This window comes from Netta rufina, assembly GCF_964035555.1.
Source record: "Netta rufina genome assembly, chromosome: 8".
Lineage (NCBI taxonomy): Eukaryota > Metazoa > Chordata > Aves > Anseriformes > Anatidae > Netta > Netta rufina.
This window is the reverse complement of record NC_140131.1, coordinates 20,316,572-20,332,526: the sequence shown is the minus strand read 5'-3', so window position 1 is coordinate 20,332,526 and position 15,955 is coordinate 20,316,572. Positions and strand designations below refer to the sequence as shown.

General features: G+C 56.2%; 1 protein-coding gene across 1 annotated transcript; it reads left to right on the top strand.

Moving 5' to 3' along the window:
* Positions 1 to 1,113: 1,113 nt before the first annotated feature.
* LOC311212063 (protein transport protein Sec16B-like) lies at positions 1,114 to 15,147 on the top strand. The gene is made up of 26 exons (XM_084291169.1): positions 1,114 to 1,124; positions 1,653 to 1,924; positions 2,137 to 2,243; positions 2,755 to 2,860; positions 2,970 to 3,048; positions 3,368 to 3,497; positions 3,752 to 3,900; positions 4,507 to 4,568; positions 5,669 to 5,804; positions 6,271 to 6,495; positions 6,807 to 6,904; positions 7,580 to 7,661; positions 7,757 to 7,874; positions 8,041 to 8,152; positions 8,384 to 8,489; positions 8,728 to 8,868; positions 10,861 to 10,974; positions 11,209 to 11,281; positions 12,889 to 13,107; positions 13,358 to 13,422; positions 13,756 to 13,881; positions 14,078 to 14,179; positions 14,484 to 14,571; positions 14,700 to 14,755; positions 14,850 to 14,912; positions 15,066 to 15,147. The coding sequence occupies exons 2-26, from the start codon at positions 1,680 to 1,682 to the stop codon at positions 15,129 to 15,131; spliced, it is 2,868 nt and encodes a 955-aa protein (XP_084147295.1). The 5' UTR covers positions 1,114 to 1,124; positions 1,653 to 1,679; the 3' UTR covers positions 15,132 to 15,147.
* The last annotated feature ends 808 nt before the right edge of the window (positions 15,148 to 15,955 follow it).

Genomic DNA, 15,955 nt, shown 5'->3' with positions numbered 1-15,955 from the left:
GTGTGTGCATGCTAAAATATATATTAAATATATTAAAGCGGCATCCTTGTGTTCTCTTGGGCTCCTTTCTTGCTGTCCCAGGAGGGCTGCCCTTTCCATATCAGGCATTTTGCTTTGCTCCCAGCCACCCGAAATGATGAAGAGCAGCTGTGGAACTGAAAGGGGAGCCTTCGTTCTGCCCTGCCCAAGCAGCTTGTGGGTGTGGGGATGACGCTTCCCTGGTTTGTTTCCTCCAGGCTGGTGGCACGGCTGAGTGATGCAGATGTTGGTTTTTATTTGAAGCCCTTAATTCTGTGGAGACTGAGCGCTTATTTCTTGGGATCACCAGGGAAAAGTTCTATTGTCCCAGTGGGGTGGAAATTTCAAGCTCTGAAGCTGAAACACTGTAATCTTCCAGCATCCTTAAAACGGGGTTTCTCCTGGTGGTGCAGGTGGGATCAGGACACATTTGGGAGTGAGAGGCCCTGGTCTTTTTCTAGGGCCACCCTGTCATTTTGGGAGAAGATGGCATGTCACTGTGCTGCTGGGCAGAAGGCAGTTTTACGTTTAGCTCTTGCTGTGTGTCTCTGTGATGCAGTCTGCCTTCATTCCCTCCATTTTTCAGTGATTAGGGCTTCTGAGGGGTTGCAGGAGGCTCTGTAGGAAGGAATCCCTGGTCCCTTGCAGAGTAAGGACTTAGAGGCATTGCTGGGGTGCTGCCTGAGTCCGTTGTGCCCAAATTTTGTCTCAGTCAGCATCCCGTGGGACGGATGTTGTTTGCTTGAGCATCTGTGGTTGGGTCCGGATCAGCTGAGCTTAATCTGCAGGTTTTATTTCTAATTTCTTAGGGAGTACAGCAGTGGGAGCAACAAGAAGATGGGCAAGGGAGGATGCGTGAACCATGGCTTAAAAATAATAATAAAAAAGAATGCAGGAAAAAATATGCTTTTTTGGGGGGACTCAGGGGCTCGTGTGCTTCCTCTCAGGTGGGAGGGGATCCCCGGGGGCCCGGCACCAGCAGCAGCAGTACCGACCTGGCTGGTCCCCGGGCGGAGGAGCCGCTGCCCTTTGTCCCCTGCGGTGGCAGTGGACTTTGGCAGCGGCGCCTGGGGAGCGGAAGAAGGGCCCCGGCGGCCTCCCAGCAGGTGTGTGCGGCTCTGGGGGGTCCGAAAATGGGGGGGAACCCGAGTGATGGGCACCTACCCGCTTGCACCGGGGCAAGGGGAGGTTAGTTAGGTGGAACCCTTGTTTCACCTCTGTTCGGACGTGAAATGACCCCAAAATGCCTTAAATTTTGAGCGTGAGGGGCACTGCTCGTAGTATGACATGTACAGCACGGGGTTTTACCCTCTTGTTGCAGAGGGGAGCGAGTTTTCCCCCTGTGTGGGGCAGCAGTGCCCTGGGGCGCTTCGGAGGCTGGCCAGGAGGATGCTGCCCGGCTGCAGGCTGCTCGCAGCGATGGCCGTGTTCATCCTGATGTTTTATGGGAAGCTTCATGGGGAGCCAAAAGGGGAAATCAATGCTTTATCTTACCTCTGCTATGGGTATTTTGGAAACAGGATGGCAGGCTTGCAGGAGGGTGGGCAGAAGGTGGCCACAGGCTTCAGAGGAGGCTTGGGGGTGGGTGAGAAGCCCTTGTTGAAGCCCTTTGTCATCCATCTCGTTGCTCTCAGGCCTCCAAAGCCCCTTGGATCTTCTGGATGGAGCCCTGGGCCCCCCTGAGGCCACCCCTGCCTTGGCAGGGCCGCGCAGCCCGGGGCGAGAAGTGGTCTGTGTGGGCAGAGGGCCACCATGGGCCACCTCCTCGGTGGCCTGTCCTCCACACAGGTCCCCCACCTCGTCCTGGCTCCTGGGAGCAGGGCCACCCCCCCGGCAGGGACACGCGCCGCCCGGCATCCCGGGCAGAGAGCTACGAGAGCGGCCACCCCTTCAGGCCCTACTCCAGGTAGGAGGCGTGTGGTTATTAGCACGGCTTGCGCTGAGCCCCTCCTTGTCCCTCCACCTCATTAACGATTTTTCTGGAAGGTTCGGTGAAACCTTCTTGGCAGAGAAGCTGCTTTTTGTCTCCAAAAGGTCTACCCTAAAGGTCCCATCCCTGGATGGGGCCGGGGGCTGGCGTGGTGTCCTTTCCCAGCTCCACACCTTGTGTTGTTCCAGGCAAGGACATGAAGACCCCCACTGGCAGTACCCAGCGGCCACCTACGGGGACAACCACGCTTACCAAAGCCACCAGTGGCAGCCTGCGGCCTGGCAGGGTGACAGAGGTACCCCCTCCTCCTCTGGGTCTGGGGACAGACCTCTGGCTTGCAGAAGGAGGTGATATTTTCTCTGGGATGGGATGTTCTCCTGGGGCTTTCTCCTGCCCATGCTCACAGGGCAACAGTGCTGTCCCCCCTGGGCTGTGCTGCCCTAAATTTACATTTGGGAGCTGGGCATGTTTAATGCGTCCCAAGGGAGCATTTAATTTTGACCTGCATGGCTCAAAATCTGCATCGTGCCTGGGTGCAGGCTGAGTGTGGGGATGCTGATGTGGTCAGGGCGGCTGGGACCTCATTTCTGCTGCATTTCTGGGCGGAGGAAAAGGGGAGGCAGGAAAGAAGGAAGGGTGCTGTTGGCAAACATGTGCAAGGCTTCCTCAGACCTCCGACTTGCCAGGCAAATTTGGAAGCAAATGGAGTGCGTGCAGCAAATTGCCCGGCTCCTTGCTTTGCTTTTGTAACTCCATGATGGCTCACTGCTCCGGGGGGCAACGCGAAATCTTGGTTCCCTCTCTAGATGTGAGGCAGGGCGAGCCCTACAGCAAGAGCAGCACCTACCGGGACCAGCACTACCACAGGGGCTACCACCCCAACCTGGCCACCAGCCCCCCCGGGCAGGAAAGGTGAGGGGGTGCTCGGGCTGTGGCTCGTCCCTTCACACAAACCAGCGGGTTTGTGGCCGGTCCCAAAATCTCCAGCACCAAGAGCGTCTCCTTTTGCTCCCGCCTGCAGGTCCCAGAGCTACGACGCGTACAAGGAGGGCTCCAGGCGGTCGTGGGCAGGGGGGGAGGCCATCGGCCAGCCCCAAGAGGTAACCCCAGGATGGGCAGGGATGGGGGGGGAAGGCGGGGGGCTCTCCCAGGGATTTCGGGAGCCATCCTGTGCTCCTCCTCCAGCTGGGAGAGGATGAGGAGAAAAGGGCTGCTTTGCTATGTTACTCTTGCTGCTAAACGTTTTATCTGGAGGTTATTAGGATTTATGAAATCTGTCTGCTGGGCTGGTGAATCTAGGATGCTGAAGGGCTTGAGCTGCTAGGACAGCAATCAGCTGTGCTCCCGTGGGTCCAGCCGCCCCAGGTGAGCGGTGGAGCCCCTAGTTTCTCAGCCAGGTTCGTGTCTTCTCCCCTCCAGCCCAGCCTGCTCCTGCAGTACCGCGAGTCAGGGCTCAGCTCCAGCGGCTATGAGCTCAGCCAGTACATCCGCGACGGAGCCGATTACTGCGACACCGTGTTTTCGGAGAGCTGGAGCCCAGCGCAGGGAGGTGAGGACACGTCAACAAATGGCTGCTGTCGGGAGGTTTGCTGTCCTGTGGCGTGGGCCTTTGCTGGAGGTGATCCTGCTGGGTGCGAGGAGCTGCCACCCATTTGTCTTCTGCTTTAGGCGACGGTCCCTGTATGGGGGGCCACTGGAGTGTTGCTCGAGTTGAGGGGCCAGGAAGGGAGCTGGTCACCTCACCGTGGAGGTGGTGGTGTGGGGTCAGGGCGGGGGGACTCATGCTGGCTTGTGTCATTGCAGGGGGGCCCTTGGTGTCCAGCCTGGTACCCCCCAAGTTCTCGCTGCCGCACAGGGCGGTGTGCTTCGGGGCTGGAGGGCAGCTGGTGCTGGTGTGTCCCCACAGCCCTGCCGAGGGGCAGCGGCCCCTGGTCGAGCTGCACAGCCTGGAGGTACGCCCCAGCTCCCAAATCCACCTGCGGTTCCCTCCCTGGAGCTGCCCCTTCCACCCCATTACTCACCCAAGCAGCCTCCTCAGTGGCCTTCCCGCCCCCCTGCTCCATCTCATCTCCAGCCCTCGTGGCCTCCTGGGCCTCGTTGTGCCAGCCCGTACCTGGGCATTGCTCTCAGCCTTTGGACCCATCTCCTGCTCCTTTGGCTCCACAACCCTCGTGTTGTCCATGGCCTGCTCACAGCAATCTCCTTCCCTTGGGGTGGACATGATCCATACCTCTCTGAGGGACAGATCTGCCTACCTTTCTGAGATCCTCCTATACGGAGGCCATACCCATTCCCTGAGTCCACCACAACACTTCCCTCTCCTTTCTTGCCTCCCAGAGGAGGCAGGTGCCATCTCAAGGACCATCCTGGCCACGCGGCCCCACATGATGGTTTAGTGTCCATGCTGTGTGGGATTACCTTAAGGCACTTAGGTAGTTTGGCACAAAGGGTTCGCCAGCACTGCTAAACCCTGGGCCAAGGCACTGACTTTCAGCTAGTCCAGTGGGAGCTGGCCTCCTTACTGGAGCCCAGCTGCTGAATTTGTTGCTGTTTTTTAGGTAATCCTTCACGGCACGAAAGAGCAGGAGGAGCTGCAGGCCTTCCCAGGGCCCCTGGCCAGGTATGGACTTGGTGGATCCCAGAGCCACGTCCTGTGCTGGCACAAGCCCAAGGCAGGCTCCAGAGCCCCCCTGGTTTTGGGAGGTGATGTGTGCAAGGGCTGAGTCTGGGTTCGGATGGGGATCCTGTCCCCTCCATGTAGTGTTGGTTGGTTTGTGTCATGGCAAGTGGCTTTTCTGAATGCCCACGGGGTGGGGGTTTGGTGTGGTTTGTATGTCTGACCTTACTTTGTGTTCATACCCCAACAAACTGAGTTTTGGGTCATCCTTTGGACTTCTGTGGTTTACTCTTCCCTAAGTTTTTTGTTGTTGTTGTTGTTTGTTTGTTTGTTTGTTTTTCCCCTTTGAGGCCATTGATATTCAACCTAATACTCAACTTCTTGTGGTGTGAGCCTGGGAATGAATCTTAGAGTGTTGCACCAGGCAATTCTCCTGGTCACACCAGCAAGCAAAAGGAGAAAAAACTTTTACTGAGCAAAAGCTGCAGGTGCTCAGCAACTGGGTGGAAGATCTGGAGGTCCCTCTCCTCTGGCTGATGTTCCCCGTGTCTCTCAGCCACCCCTTCCGTACGACTGTCAGATTTTTCTCTTTGTAAGACAGAGTAGCACTGCCTGGTTTGCACACAGCTTAAAGGTTCTGCCTCTGTCAGACCCTAAGGGTTTATATGGTCACAGCCGTGTCTTTTGCCCTGCACTGTGGCAGTTAATCAAATAAAAGATACTGCCTGTATGTGTGCCTGCTCCTACAGCCCTGGACATCCACGTCTGTGACAGCATTGCACCTAGGAGCAGTGGGGGATCTTTCTGGGTAGATTGGGGAACAAGCTATTAGTAGGGAAGAGGGTGTGAGATGCCTTCAGCACCCCTGAAACACAGAAACTTGCAAAAAGTCATCAAAATGACCAAATTTGTTAAGCATTTTTGAGCTTAGTGGGGTCAATGCAGTATGTTTCTTTGACTGCTTAGGATCTTCTCTTTTCTGTCTCTTGCTTCTTTGAATCTTTGGCATCCCTGTCAGTGAACCTGGGGGCGCTTTGATTCTTAATGATGTCCTAGATTGCTTTCCCTTGGGTTTCTTTTGATGCCTTTGTTTGCTGCCGTAGGGAAGATCTGCACAAGGTAGATGTGATGACATTTTGCCAGCAGAAGATAGCCACAAGCTGTGATCTTTCAACACAAAGAGGCAGAGATTCAGCTCTTCTCTGGAAACTCCTGGTCCTCCTCTGCCGGCAGAACGGGGTAGGTGCTGACCCTTTTGATCTTTGTGGTGAGACAAGTGAGAACCTTTATGTGTCTCTTGATCCAGTGGCTGCTTTATGGGAAGGCTAAAACCATCCCATTCCCAATTTGCTGTCAATCACTGTGGTACCGCCTGGGTATTTGGAGCAAAACCCTTCTGCATTGCTTCTTGTCCTTGTGAACCACCAGCAGCCCAATGCAACGGCAGCTCTGTTGCGAGGAGATGAATCCCTTAATCCAACAAAATCTACCACATCTAGCCTGTGGCTGCTTGTTGGAAGCGGGTGAACGAGATCTTCAGAGCTGTGATGGTCTTGGGAGTGGTGCTGGCTTCTTTACCCCCCCAGCTGCATGCTGGTGGCCAAGGCTGGTCTTGCTGGGAAGAGTGCACGGGCACTGAGCTGGAAGTGGCGTTGGGCAGCCTCCACAGGCCTTGTTCCTCCATTCCCCACCTTCCCTTCCACAGTCCATGGTGGGCTCAGACGTGGCTGAGCTGTTGATGCAGGACCGCAGGCGCCAGGAGAAGTACAAGAAGCAAAACCCCATGGAGAACCCAACCAGCCTGGCGGAGGACGAGTGGCGCCAGCCGGGGACGCTGGACCTCATTACGGGAGAGGTCCCTCCCGTGGTGGAGACGCAGGCGCAGATAGTGGAGAAGTTCACCAAGCTCCTCTACTACGGCAGAAAGAAAGTAAGTCGTGAGCAGGTTCCGGGATGTATGGGGGACTTTTTTGTTGGTCCCGTTGGCCTCTCCAGGCAGGTTTGAAGGGCGGTCAGGAAGTATCTTGAGGTTGCAGGATCGGCTCTTCAAGTTGTGTTTGTACAATAGTTGTCATCGTTGTGGTAGTCAGAAAGCTAAATAGGGCTTCATGAATACTTTTTGGAGGGTATTAGTTGAACCTCAGGGACTATGTTGGGTTTTTCCCTGAGGTGGATGAGCAGAGGAGGAGGGCAGGGAACCGAAGTGAGCGCGGACCCCTTACCCCTCTGCCTTGGCTGCAGGATGCCCTGCTCTGGGCCATGAGAAACCAGCTGTGGGGCCATGCCCTCTTCCTCTCCAGCAAGATGGACCCGCGGACCTACAGCTGGGTGCTCGCAGGGTAAGTGGGGGAGTTCAAGCAAGGTGAGCTGCTGGCGATGGGCTTTGTGAGCAGGTATCCCCCTGGGTGCCCACAGCCCTGAGGCACTGAAACAGAGGACCTTTCAGAGGAGCCAAAGGGGAGAGGAGAGTACCTGTCCAGGTGGGGCTGAGTCCTTCAGGCTTCCTGATGGGCAGCAGAAACCAAACGGGGGGCCGGGAAGCAGAAGGAAAACTGTTCCCCAGAGACGTTGGGGGGATTTGTTCCAAGGGCTTGGCTTTGCTCTAGCTGCAGGTGGGCAAAGGCTGGGGTAGGGGTAGCTGAGCCATCTCTGCCAGCATCCAGCCCAGGCTGAGCTGTTCATCCTACTCGTGTGAGCATTTTCTGGTGGAATTAATATACTTAGGCTGGATTGGGTTGATCCCTTCAGGGAGGGTTAAGCAAAAATTTTCTCTCGCGCATCCCGAATCCTTTTAAGAAGGTTTTATCCAGCATTGTCCTTGAGACTCGCCTGCTCCGGAGGCAGCACAGCTTACCAGCCTGGTGGGGCTTGCTCTCCTTTCTGCCTTGCCTTCAGCAGCAAAACAAAGCCTCCCAGGACACTGCTTTGCTGCAGCCTCTGGGACGTGCCCTAGGGGGTGTGTGAGAGTTTTGGGGTGCTGGCACAGCATCCCCATCTCTGCTGTCTCCTCGCAGGTTCACCAGCACGCTAGCCACCAACGACCCGCTGCAGACCTTCTTCCAGCTCATGTCGGGAAGGATCCCACAGGTGGCACAGGTCCGTGAGCCTGTCCTGGCCTGTGCTGTCACCCACCGGGGACACCTGCCTGGTGGTGACCGCCTCATCTCACCTGGGCTTTCCTCTCCCTCCAGAGCTGCGGGGATGCCAAGTGGGGAGACTGGAGGCCCCACCTGGCCGTGCTGCTGTCCAACAAGGTGGGAGACATGGAACTGAACCACCGGGCCATCATCACCATGGGGGACAGCTTGGGTGAGCTGAGGCCCCGATGCTACGTGCACCCCTTTCTGGGAGCTGCTCTGTTAGCTGCTCTTCTGGAGACGCCTGGGATTTTCAGGCGAGCTTGAAGGCCTTCAAAGCAGCACCGAGCTGGTGTTGCTTGCTTGCCAGGGCTGAGTATCTGTCTGCCTTCCCCCAGCTGGCCGGGGAGCCGTGGAGGCAGCTCACTTCTGCTACCTGATGGCAGATATTCCTTTCGGTTACTTCGGGGCGAAGGCAGACCGCATGGCGCTGCTGGGCAGCAGCCACCGGTGAGTCAGCCCGGTCCCACCATAGCTTCATCTCCCCTCTCTTCCTCATCCCCGGGATCTCTCCCACAAAACCGAAGCCTGTTTGGGGGGGATTTTATTGCCCTTAATGCCAGCTGTGCTCTGGGCCCTTCCAGCTGCAGGCTGGCACCGTGGCAGAGCTGCGGCCCCACAGTTTGGGATGGAGAACCTCGTTCCTATGCCCTGAGCACCCCTCTCCCCTCTGCCCCACAGGCAGGCATTTGCCCAGTTTGCCAGCACGGAGGCCATCCAGCGCATGGAAATCTTTGAGTATTGCCAGCAGCTGCGGCAGCCTAAATCCTTCCTGCTCCCCTTCCAGGTAGTGAGGGCAAGCAAGCATGGATGCTGCTCAGACTGGCCCTAAGGCATCCCATAAGCATCCCCCGGCCCTGCTGGAGCTGAGGGCAGGGGCTGCTCTGCACAACTTGGTCCCTTGCTGTTTGTTGGGGTTGATGGTGGGGCTGCAGTGGCCAAGGGGCTGCTCCAAGGCAGGGTTTTGGGGACTGGCGGGTGTGAGCATCCCCTCGCTCCTGCCCTATGACCACTGCTCTCCCAAGGTGTACAAGCTCCTCTACGCCTCTCGTCTGGCTGACCATGGGCTCCCAGCCCAGGCCCTGACCTACTGCGAGCACATCGCCACCGTGCTCCTGGGACAGGATCCGGCCAGCCACCCCGTCCTGGCCCGGCAGCTGGTGAAGGTGAGTCTTGTGTCCCTGCTGCGCAGATCCCGGGTGGGGGCATCGCTGGGGTTCCTGCCAAGTCTGGGACTTCACCTGGGTGCCCGCACACATCGACGGTATCACCTGCCAAACAGGGATGGAGTTGTTTAGAGGCCAAGGGTGCTTTCTGTTGTGGAGGTTTTGAACTTTTAAATAGCCCAGACTGTTAGATTCGCTTTTGAGAAGCCGCAATCCACAGGGTGCTTGATGTTTCCTCCCCAGCACATCATCTCATGGCTGAATTTTCTGGTTGGGGACTCTTCTGGGCTGGCAGTGGACGGGAGCATGTCCCTGCTTGCAGCTCAGAGCTTCTTCCCTGCAAAACCATGGTCTCATGCTCGTGGTGATCTGGGAGATGCCTATAGCACATATGAGGTGCTGGTGCTTGCACATCACCCCTTTTTGGTGACAGTGTTGCAGCTTGAACTGGAAATCCCCCATCCCACGCTGGGGCACGATGCAGGTCAGTGTCCCATGTCCCCAGGGGCAGGTTGCACATCTTCCCGTGGCAGTCCTCTGCAGGGTGCAGGGTGAGATGGGGAGAATGGGGGTGCAGGATGCTGCAGGAATGGCATCCAGCCCCAAAACTCGGCATTGTGCATCACACCCCCCTCACACACCGTTGTCGAAACCTATTTACTGTCTAACAGCCTCTCAGATCTGCGGTTCTGCTGGGGATAATGCTTCTCCTGGGAGAAAACACTTTCATCTGAAAAACCAGTGCATTCGTAGACACTCTTGTCTTTGATGTTTTAGACTGTGTTACAAATTATGATACACATTAGTGTTTGATTAAGACTTCCCCTCTTTTGAAGCTGGGGACGATATACAACCAGGTGCTGGTTCATTAATATTGGATCAAAGTGCACATTAGCTTTTGGATTAAACATTCCCCCCGTTTAGGAGTAATCATGCTTATAATTTCCTCTTTCCTGCAATTGATTTAGGATGAGCACACGTGTGTTTGCACAAAGCCGGGATGGTGGGGTCCAGCCAGCCGTGCTGGGTGGCTCCAGGGCTGGTCCTTGTCCCCAGGACGGGTCCCATCTCGCTGTCACCCGGTGGTGGTGGGAGCTGGGTTTGTGCTGGTTTAGGCTCCGTTTCTAACATCTTTGGGATTAGGAAGAAGCAGCCGATGTGGACTTGGTGCAGAGGGGGGATGCTGAGGTCTGCAGGGTGGCCCTTGGGGAGGCAGCCTTCGAAAGAGCATAAATCAGTGCCAGGCGGGGAAATGGAGCTGGGAGAGAGCTCAACAAGTCCCCAGACAGAGGGTCGATAACAGTAAGAACAGACTGGACGAAGAGCTGTGCTTTGGCTGTTGTTTCCCCTCGACCTTCTGTCTTGAAACTGGATCCAGCTCTAAGCAGGAGTCTCGGGTCATTCAGACAGCTTTGGCTGGGGTAGCATGGACCCTACTTGTGCTGGAGAAATGAAACGTGCAGCAGCAATGCTGCAGAGAGGGACCTGGGGGAGACAGCGGAGCACGGAAAAAATATTGAGCAGTAAAATGATAACAGGATGCTGCTGAAAAAAAAAAAAAAAGAAAAAGAAAAAAAAAGCCAATGTTATCATGTTATTCTGGGCTGTGAGAGCAAGAATGGCATGTGTGAGACAAGGAGGTGATAATCCCCCGTGCTCAGGGGTCTCAGCTGGGGCACTGTGCCCCATTTTGGATGCTGTGCTCAGGGACAGTGCCAGATTGCAGCCAGTGATGAAGAGAAGAGCTCGGGTGATAAGAGGTGGAGGGGAAAATGACCTCAGGGTTATTTTCTGCAGGCAAGATAAGCTGGCGGAAGAAGGGGGCATGGGGGGATGTGATAAGGGTTCTCCAGTGTGCAGGAGGTTGATTTTAGGGGCTGGTGCCTGGCCATCCCTGCAGCATTTGCAGAGCAAGAATCAAGAGGCTTAGCTTGCAGTGGGGCAGATTTCACCTAGATATCAGGAAAATCCCTGTTGTCCCTGTCCCTGCAGCTGGCCGAGCGGCTGAAGCTCTGTGACCCGCTGCTGCTGGAGATGCCCGAGCAGGACCAGGCGCTGGAACCAGAGTGGCTGCTGCAGCTCCGAGCACACTGCCAGCACTGGGAGGTGAGGAGCAGCCCTGGGGTGCTCCTGGACTCATCTCTTCTGGTGGTTTTGTGCCCCTCTGGCTTCCCCTTCTGCCTGCTCGCAGTGGGGCACAGAGCCATGGGGGTGTCGGAATGGGGGTCTCCTTTAACTGAGCTTGTGCTTTGCTTCACACTGGCTGTGCGGTGTCCTTGGGCTTTGCCCTGTGCCCCCCTGTCCTCCTCTTTGTCACGTTTGTCCTCTGGCTCCCTGCAGGCGGAGGACAACCTCCCTCCAGAGGTGGCACCGACCCAGCCGGAGCTCTCCTGGGCTGCTGCGTCCACCCCAGGTACCAAAGGTTGCCTGCCTAATTACGTCACTGGGCCTAATTATCTCTGTGGGTGGGGACGGTGCCGGTGGCACACATCTGTTGGGCATCCCATCGAGGAGAAGCCCAGCCGGGTGGCTCCTTGGTGGTGCCCCACGGCCACCTCCATCAGGAGGATGCTCGCTCCTGGCTGCCTGCTCGTACCCAGTTTTCTGGCGCCGAGGAGTGGCGGTGGAGACGCCAGCACTGATGGGTAGAGGATGAAGGCTGGAGCAGACAGGATAAAACAAGACAGATTTCTCCGAGCCATTTCTTCCTATCAGCTTTCCCTGCTGCTGCCAAATTCCCCTTCAAGGAGCTCTCCCAGGCAGTAAAAAGGATCATCAATCCTGATTGCCTCCTGCTGCTATCAGGGCTGAGGCTATGATCGTCCCTCTCTGAAAAAAAAAATACATCGCAGGTATGATGGGATGGCTTCTCCGAGCCCGTGGCCGCCACTGCTTGCTTGCTTTCCTTATGCCCAGCACTTTGCTTCATCGAGAAGGTTGTCCAGGACCAACCTTGGGACGGGACGCTGCCTTGTTGTTCCTCATCAATGGACCGGTGTGCAGGGAAAGCTGGCTTGATGCTGAATTCATCCATCCTGCAAAGAAAAAGCCTGGATGAAGCCTGTTTGGGTGCAGAGGATTTGGCCCAGCGACCCAGTCCAAGGGCTGACCACAAAGTGTCCTCCCAAGTGCCACGCTGGGATGGGCATGGGCACAGCAGCCTCCCTGTGGCTTCCTCCTGGGCTTTCTCCAGCTGAATGTGGAGCCGAGTATCGGTGGTGGACTGGTCCCTTCTCCTTGCTGCAAGCATCTCCAGGCAGGTGCAGAGCCCTGAGCAGGCCGGGAGCGATGCCACAGGCCAAGTGAAGGACTTGGTAGAGCCTCATCCAAGAAGAAGTGTGGTCCTTCCCCTGGCGGGGTCTGGCTCCTGCCTGGTGGCATCTCAGGGTGGTGGGAGAGAAGAGGCTCCGTGAAGAGCACGTTTCTGCCCAGAGACACAGAGCTGGAGCAAGCGGTGTGCAGGAGGGACACGCACCTTGGGGCATCCCTGGGACACGTGTCTAACATTAGGCAGAGCATCGCCTGCATGTGCTAAATAAAACCAACCCTCGCCACCTCCTCAGCCTTCCCTTCAAACAAAAACCCACCCTCGAACAAATCTGCCTGAAGCAAGAAGCTCCCCCACGTGTGAGGCTGCAGCTGGAGAGCTGTGGGTCTTCACTCCCACTTGGGTTTGCAGCAAGAGGGGAAAAAAAAGGCTCAGGGCCCCAGATTGCTTTCAACTGCTTTCAGCTGCTGGGCACGTGTTGCTTGCTCCTGGCCTCTACTTCGACAGTGTTCTTCTGGGCTTGTTTGCAACCTCAGGCAGGTTCCCAGGAGGTTTTCCACCATCAGTCACAGCCCACCTTCCTTGGAGCCTCTTGCTCCGTGCCCTGCCTCCTTCCTCACCCACGTGTGGTCCCTGGGGTCCTTCCTCACCCTCGCAGCTCCTGCTGATGTATAATGGAGAAGGAGAAAACCCAGTGCAACAGCCCGATGGAATTGCAAACACTCGTCTGAGCTCTCGGATGTGTTTTGCAGGTGGAGAGCCTGACCACGAGCTGCCCCCGAGTGATGGCTACCAGCAGGAGCTGTGGCACCAGCCTGTCCCCCCTGTGCCACCACAGGGACCCAGTCCCCACCAGGACGTGTCCATCCAGCCCCTGGCACCTGCTGAAGTTGCAGTGTTGGGCACGGGACTGGCCACCTCTCCAGGAGGGCTTTCCTCTGAGCCCTCTCCGCAGGAGGTGCCACCAGCAGGTAGGCACCAGCCCGGCTTTTCTGCAGAAATGCCTGTCCCCAAGTCGTGGCAGTCAAGTGGGGTGTCCGTTGGGAAAATAGGGTCACCATGCACCCAAGCAGTTTCCACCAGGACCATCACCTTGGTCATGTGGGTTGTCTTTCCTGCGAGGCATTGTCCAAAGCAGCAAGGGACTTAAAAGACTTTCAACAGATGGGGCAGGAGCTTCCTGGGCTCAGCACTGACCATGTCTTCTCCTCTGCTCCTTAGGAGATGCTGGAGAGCCCCAAGACACCCATGGGGTGCAGAAGCAGCCATCCCTGCCATCAGAGCCAGTGAGTTGGGGCGAGCGGTCAAACTGCAGTGCTTGGTGTCGAGATGGGGACGTGGGACTCACTGATTCCTCTCCTTCCACACCTTCATTTCCATACCACACATCGTGGTGCCACCCGTCCCCTTAGGGAGAGCTGAGGGGTCATGGCAGCCCTCTCCAGCATCCTCCATCCCAAATCTGGGGCACCTGGTAGCACCTTCCCACCTGCCCTAAGGGACACAACAGGTCCCCAGGGGACATTAACCATCAAGTCTGGTGTGGTGGTGGCCCCAGGCTGCTCTGGTCACACTTGCAAGCACCATGTTACAGACCAGGTGGTCTCCGATGCCAGCAGGGGTTAAGCGCGAGGGCTCGCTCGGTCTCGGAGAGCTCGACCATCTCCCAGGAGGAAGGCAGCCAGCCGTCTTCAGACAGCGCAGCCGAGGAGCCAGCGGCAGAGGTGACGCCGGGTGAGGACAAGGTGAGCGAGCTGTAGCTGACGGGAAGCGTGGCTGTACTGTGCCTGGCTGCCCTCTCCCAGCTGTGCCTTGGACAAAATGTCTGTTTGGGTGTCAGCAGTACAAGGGGGAGCTGCAGGCACCGTTCTGCTCCCATCCGTTGGGCTTGTAGCAGCCTCACCTGCTTGCCACTTTGACCATGAAACCTGTGCTTGCCAGAGCTCTGGATTCAGGTGGTTTGGCTGGTTTCGGTCGAAGCCCACTACAGAAGCCTCTCCCAAAGCCACGTCTGCTGCAGACTGCCCCACACCAGAACCACAGGTAGGAGGGACACAGGTGCAGCTATGAGGATGGGTGGTGCATTGCTCCCTGCATCCCTCCCCTCCATCCTTCAATCCTAGAATTGAATCCTTTATTGAAAATAACTGTAAATACATGAAGCATTATTGCTCTGGGAGGTGCCCCAAGCTCTGGGCAATCTCCCCAAAGACTGCTCACTCCAGCCAGCTGCCTTATAGCCCCCATAGTGGCTTTTCAGGGGGTGCAGGCTGGCACCCCAAACCAGAACGTGCAGGGCAAAGGTCTTCTCCACACACAGAGCCCCAAACGGGTGGATGTGTTTCAGGAACGGATGTCGCCATCCCCACCTGATGCTGCTCCTGCAGCTGGGATGAGTCCTTCAGCCTCCCCATTGCCTCCCTCCAGAAACCCCGGTAAGTGTGGCACGGTGCATCTCTGCCCCCTCCCTTTGGGAAGCTGCTCCTTTTGTTTCTTTAAGTGTGTTTTTGAGTTGCATGCCCCAGAATCACCAAAAAGTGAAATCTCTTTGTTGCTACTGCAGCGTCCATTGACATGAAAGGCCCATGGGATGTGGATAGTCACAAGGCTGGAGAGCAGGTGAGGGGAGGTGGGCGTAGTGGTGTCCAACCCCTCTGCTTGGGGCAGCTCTGAAGTCGGGGTTGACTGGTGTCTCTCCCTTCACCCACTGCAGCCTGGCTCCAAGCAACCACCGCTGGGGACAATCCCGCTTTTCAACCCTGCTGAGATCTCCCAGGTGAGAGCCTCCTTCTGGGCTGCTGCTTGACTGGGCGGGGGGGCAGCACCCTGACTTTTGGGCATAACAGAGGCAAGATTGTGGCCAGCCGTCACACCTGTTTTGGGGGGCAGTGGGGACAAACCATGAATGTCTCTTCCTGTGCTTCCCCAGCTCACTGCCGCCCGACCCAGCCAGCCCAGGCTGCTCTCCCAGCGCCGCTACCCCAACCCTTTGTGAGTGGAGGGGGCAATGCATGTGTATGGCTGCGAGAAACCAACAGCAGTTTGTGGAAAGCTTTGATATAAAATGGTGTTTGTGGTTTCTTTATTTATTTTTTTTTGGCGGGGAGGGATAGGGGGGGCAAGGGCGGATGACACAAAGTGTCTGGCTCCCCCCAGCTTCTGCCTGTAGGTTCTGAGGGTGTTGGGGGGTGTTTCTGTCATAAAATGGTGGGGGTGTTGGGGGTGATTCTGTCATCTGGGGGTGATAAAATGGTGGGGGAGGGAGGTTGAGGGGGTGTTTCTGTCATAAAATCTTAGGTATGGCGGTTTTGGGGGGTGTTTTTGTCATAAAATGTTGGGGGTGCAGGTGTTGTGGGTTTTTCTGTCATAAAAGTTTATGTGTGGTGCTTTTGGGGGGAGTTTCTGTCATAAAATGTTAGATATGGCAGTTTTGGGGGCTGTTTCTGTCATAAAATATTGGGGAGAGGGTTTTGGGGGAGTTTCTGTCATAAAAGGTTAGTTTTTTTTTTTTTTTGGGGGGGTGTTTCTGTCATAAAATGTTAGGTATGGGTGTTTTGGGGGGTGTTTCTGTCATAAAATGATATTTTTTTGGGGGGGAGGTTTCTGTCATAAAATGTTGGGGGTGCATATTTTGTGGGCTGTTTCTGTCATAAAATGTTAGGCATGAGGGTTTTGGGGGGTGTTTCAGTCATAAAATGTTACCCTGGCAACCGTTACCATGGGTTATACCAGGGCACCCGTTACTATGGAACCGTTACCATGGCAACCATTACCACTGTAACTGTTACCATGGCAACTGTTACTATGGCAACCGTTACC

Excerpts from the sequence above, each read along its gene's own strand:
- LOC311212063 (XM_084291169.1), top strand. The coding sequence starts at position 1,680 with ATGGAGCCCTGGGCCCCCCTGAGGCCACCCCTGCCTTGGCAGGGCCGC. Across the intron at positions 1,925-2,136 it reads CCCTTCAGGCCCTACTCCAG|GCAAGGACATGAAGACCCCC; the intron begins GTAGGAGGCGTG and ends GTGTTGTTCCAG. Across the intron at positions 6,496-6,806 it reads TCTACTACGGCAGAAAGAAA|GATGCCCTGCTCTGGGCCAT; the intron begins GTAAGTCGTGAG and ends CCTTGGCTGCAG.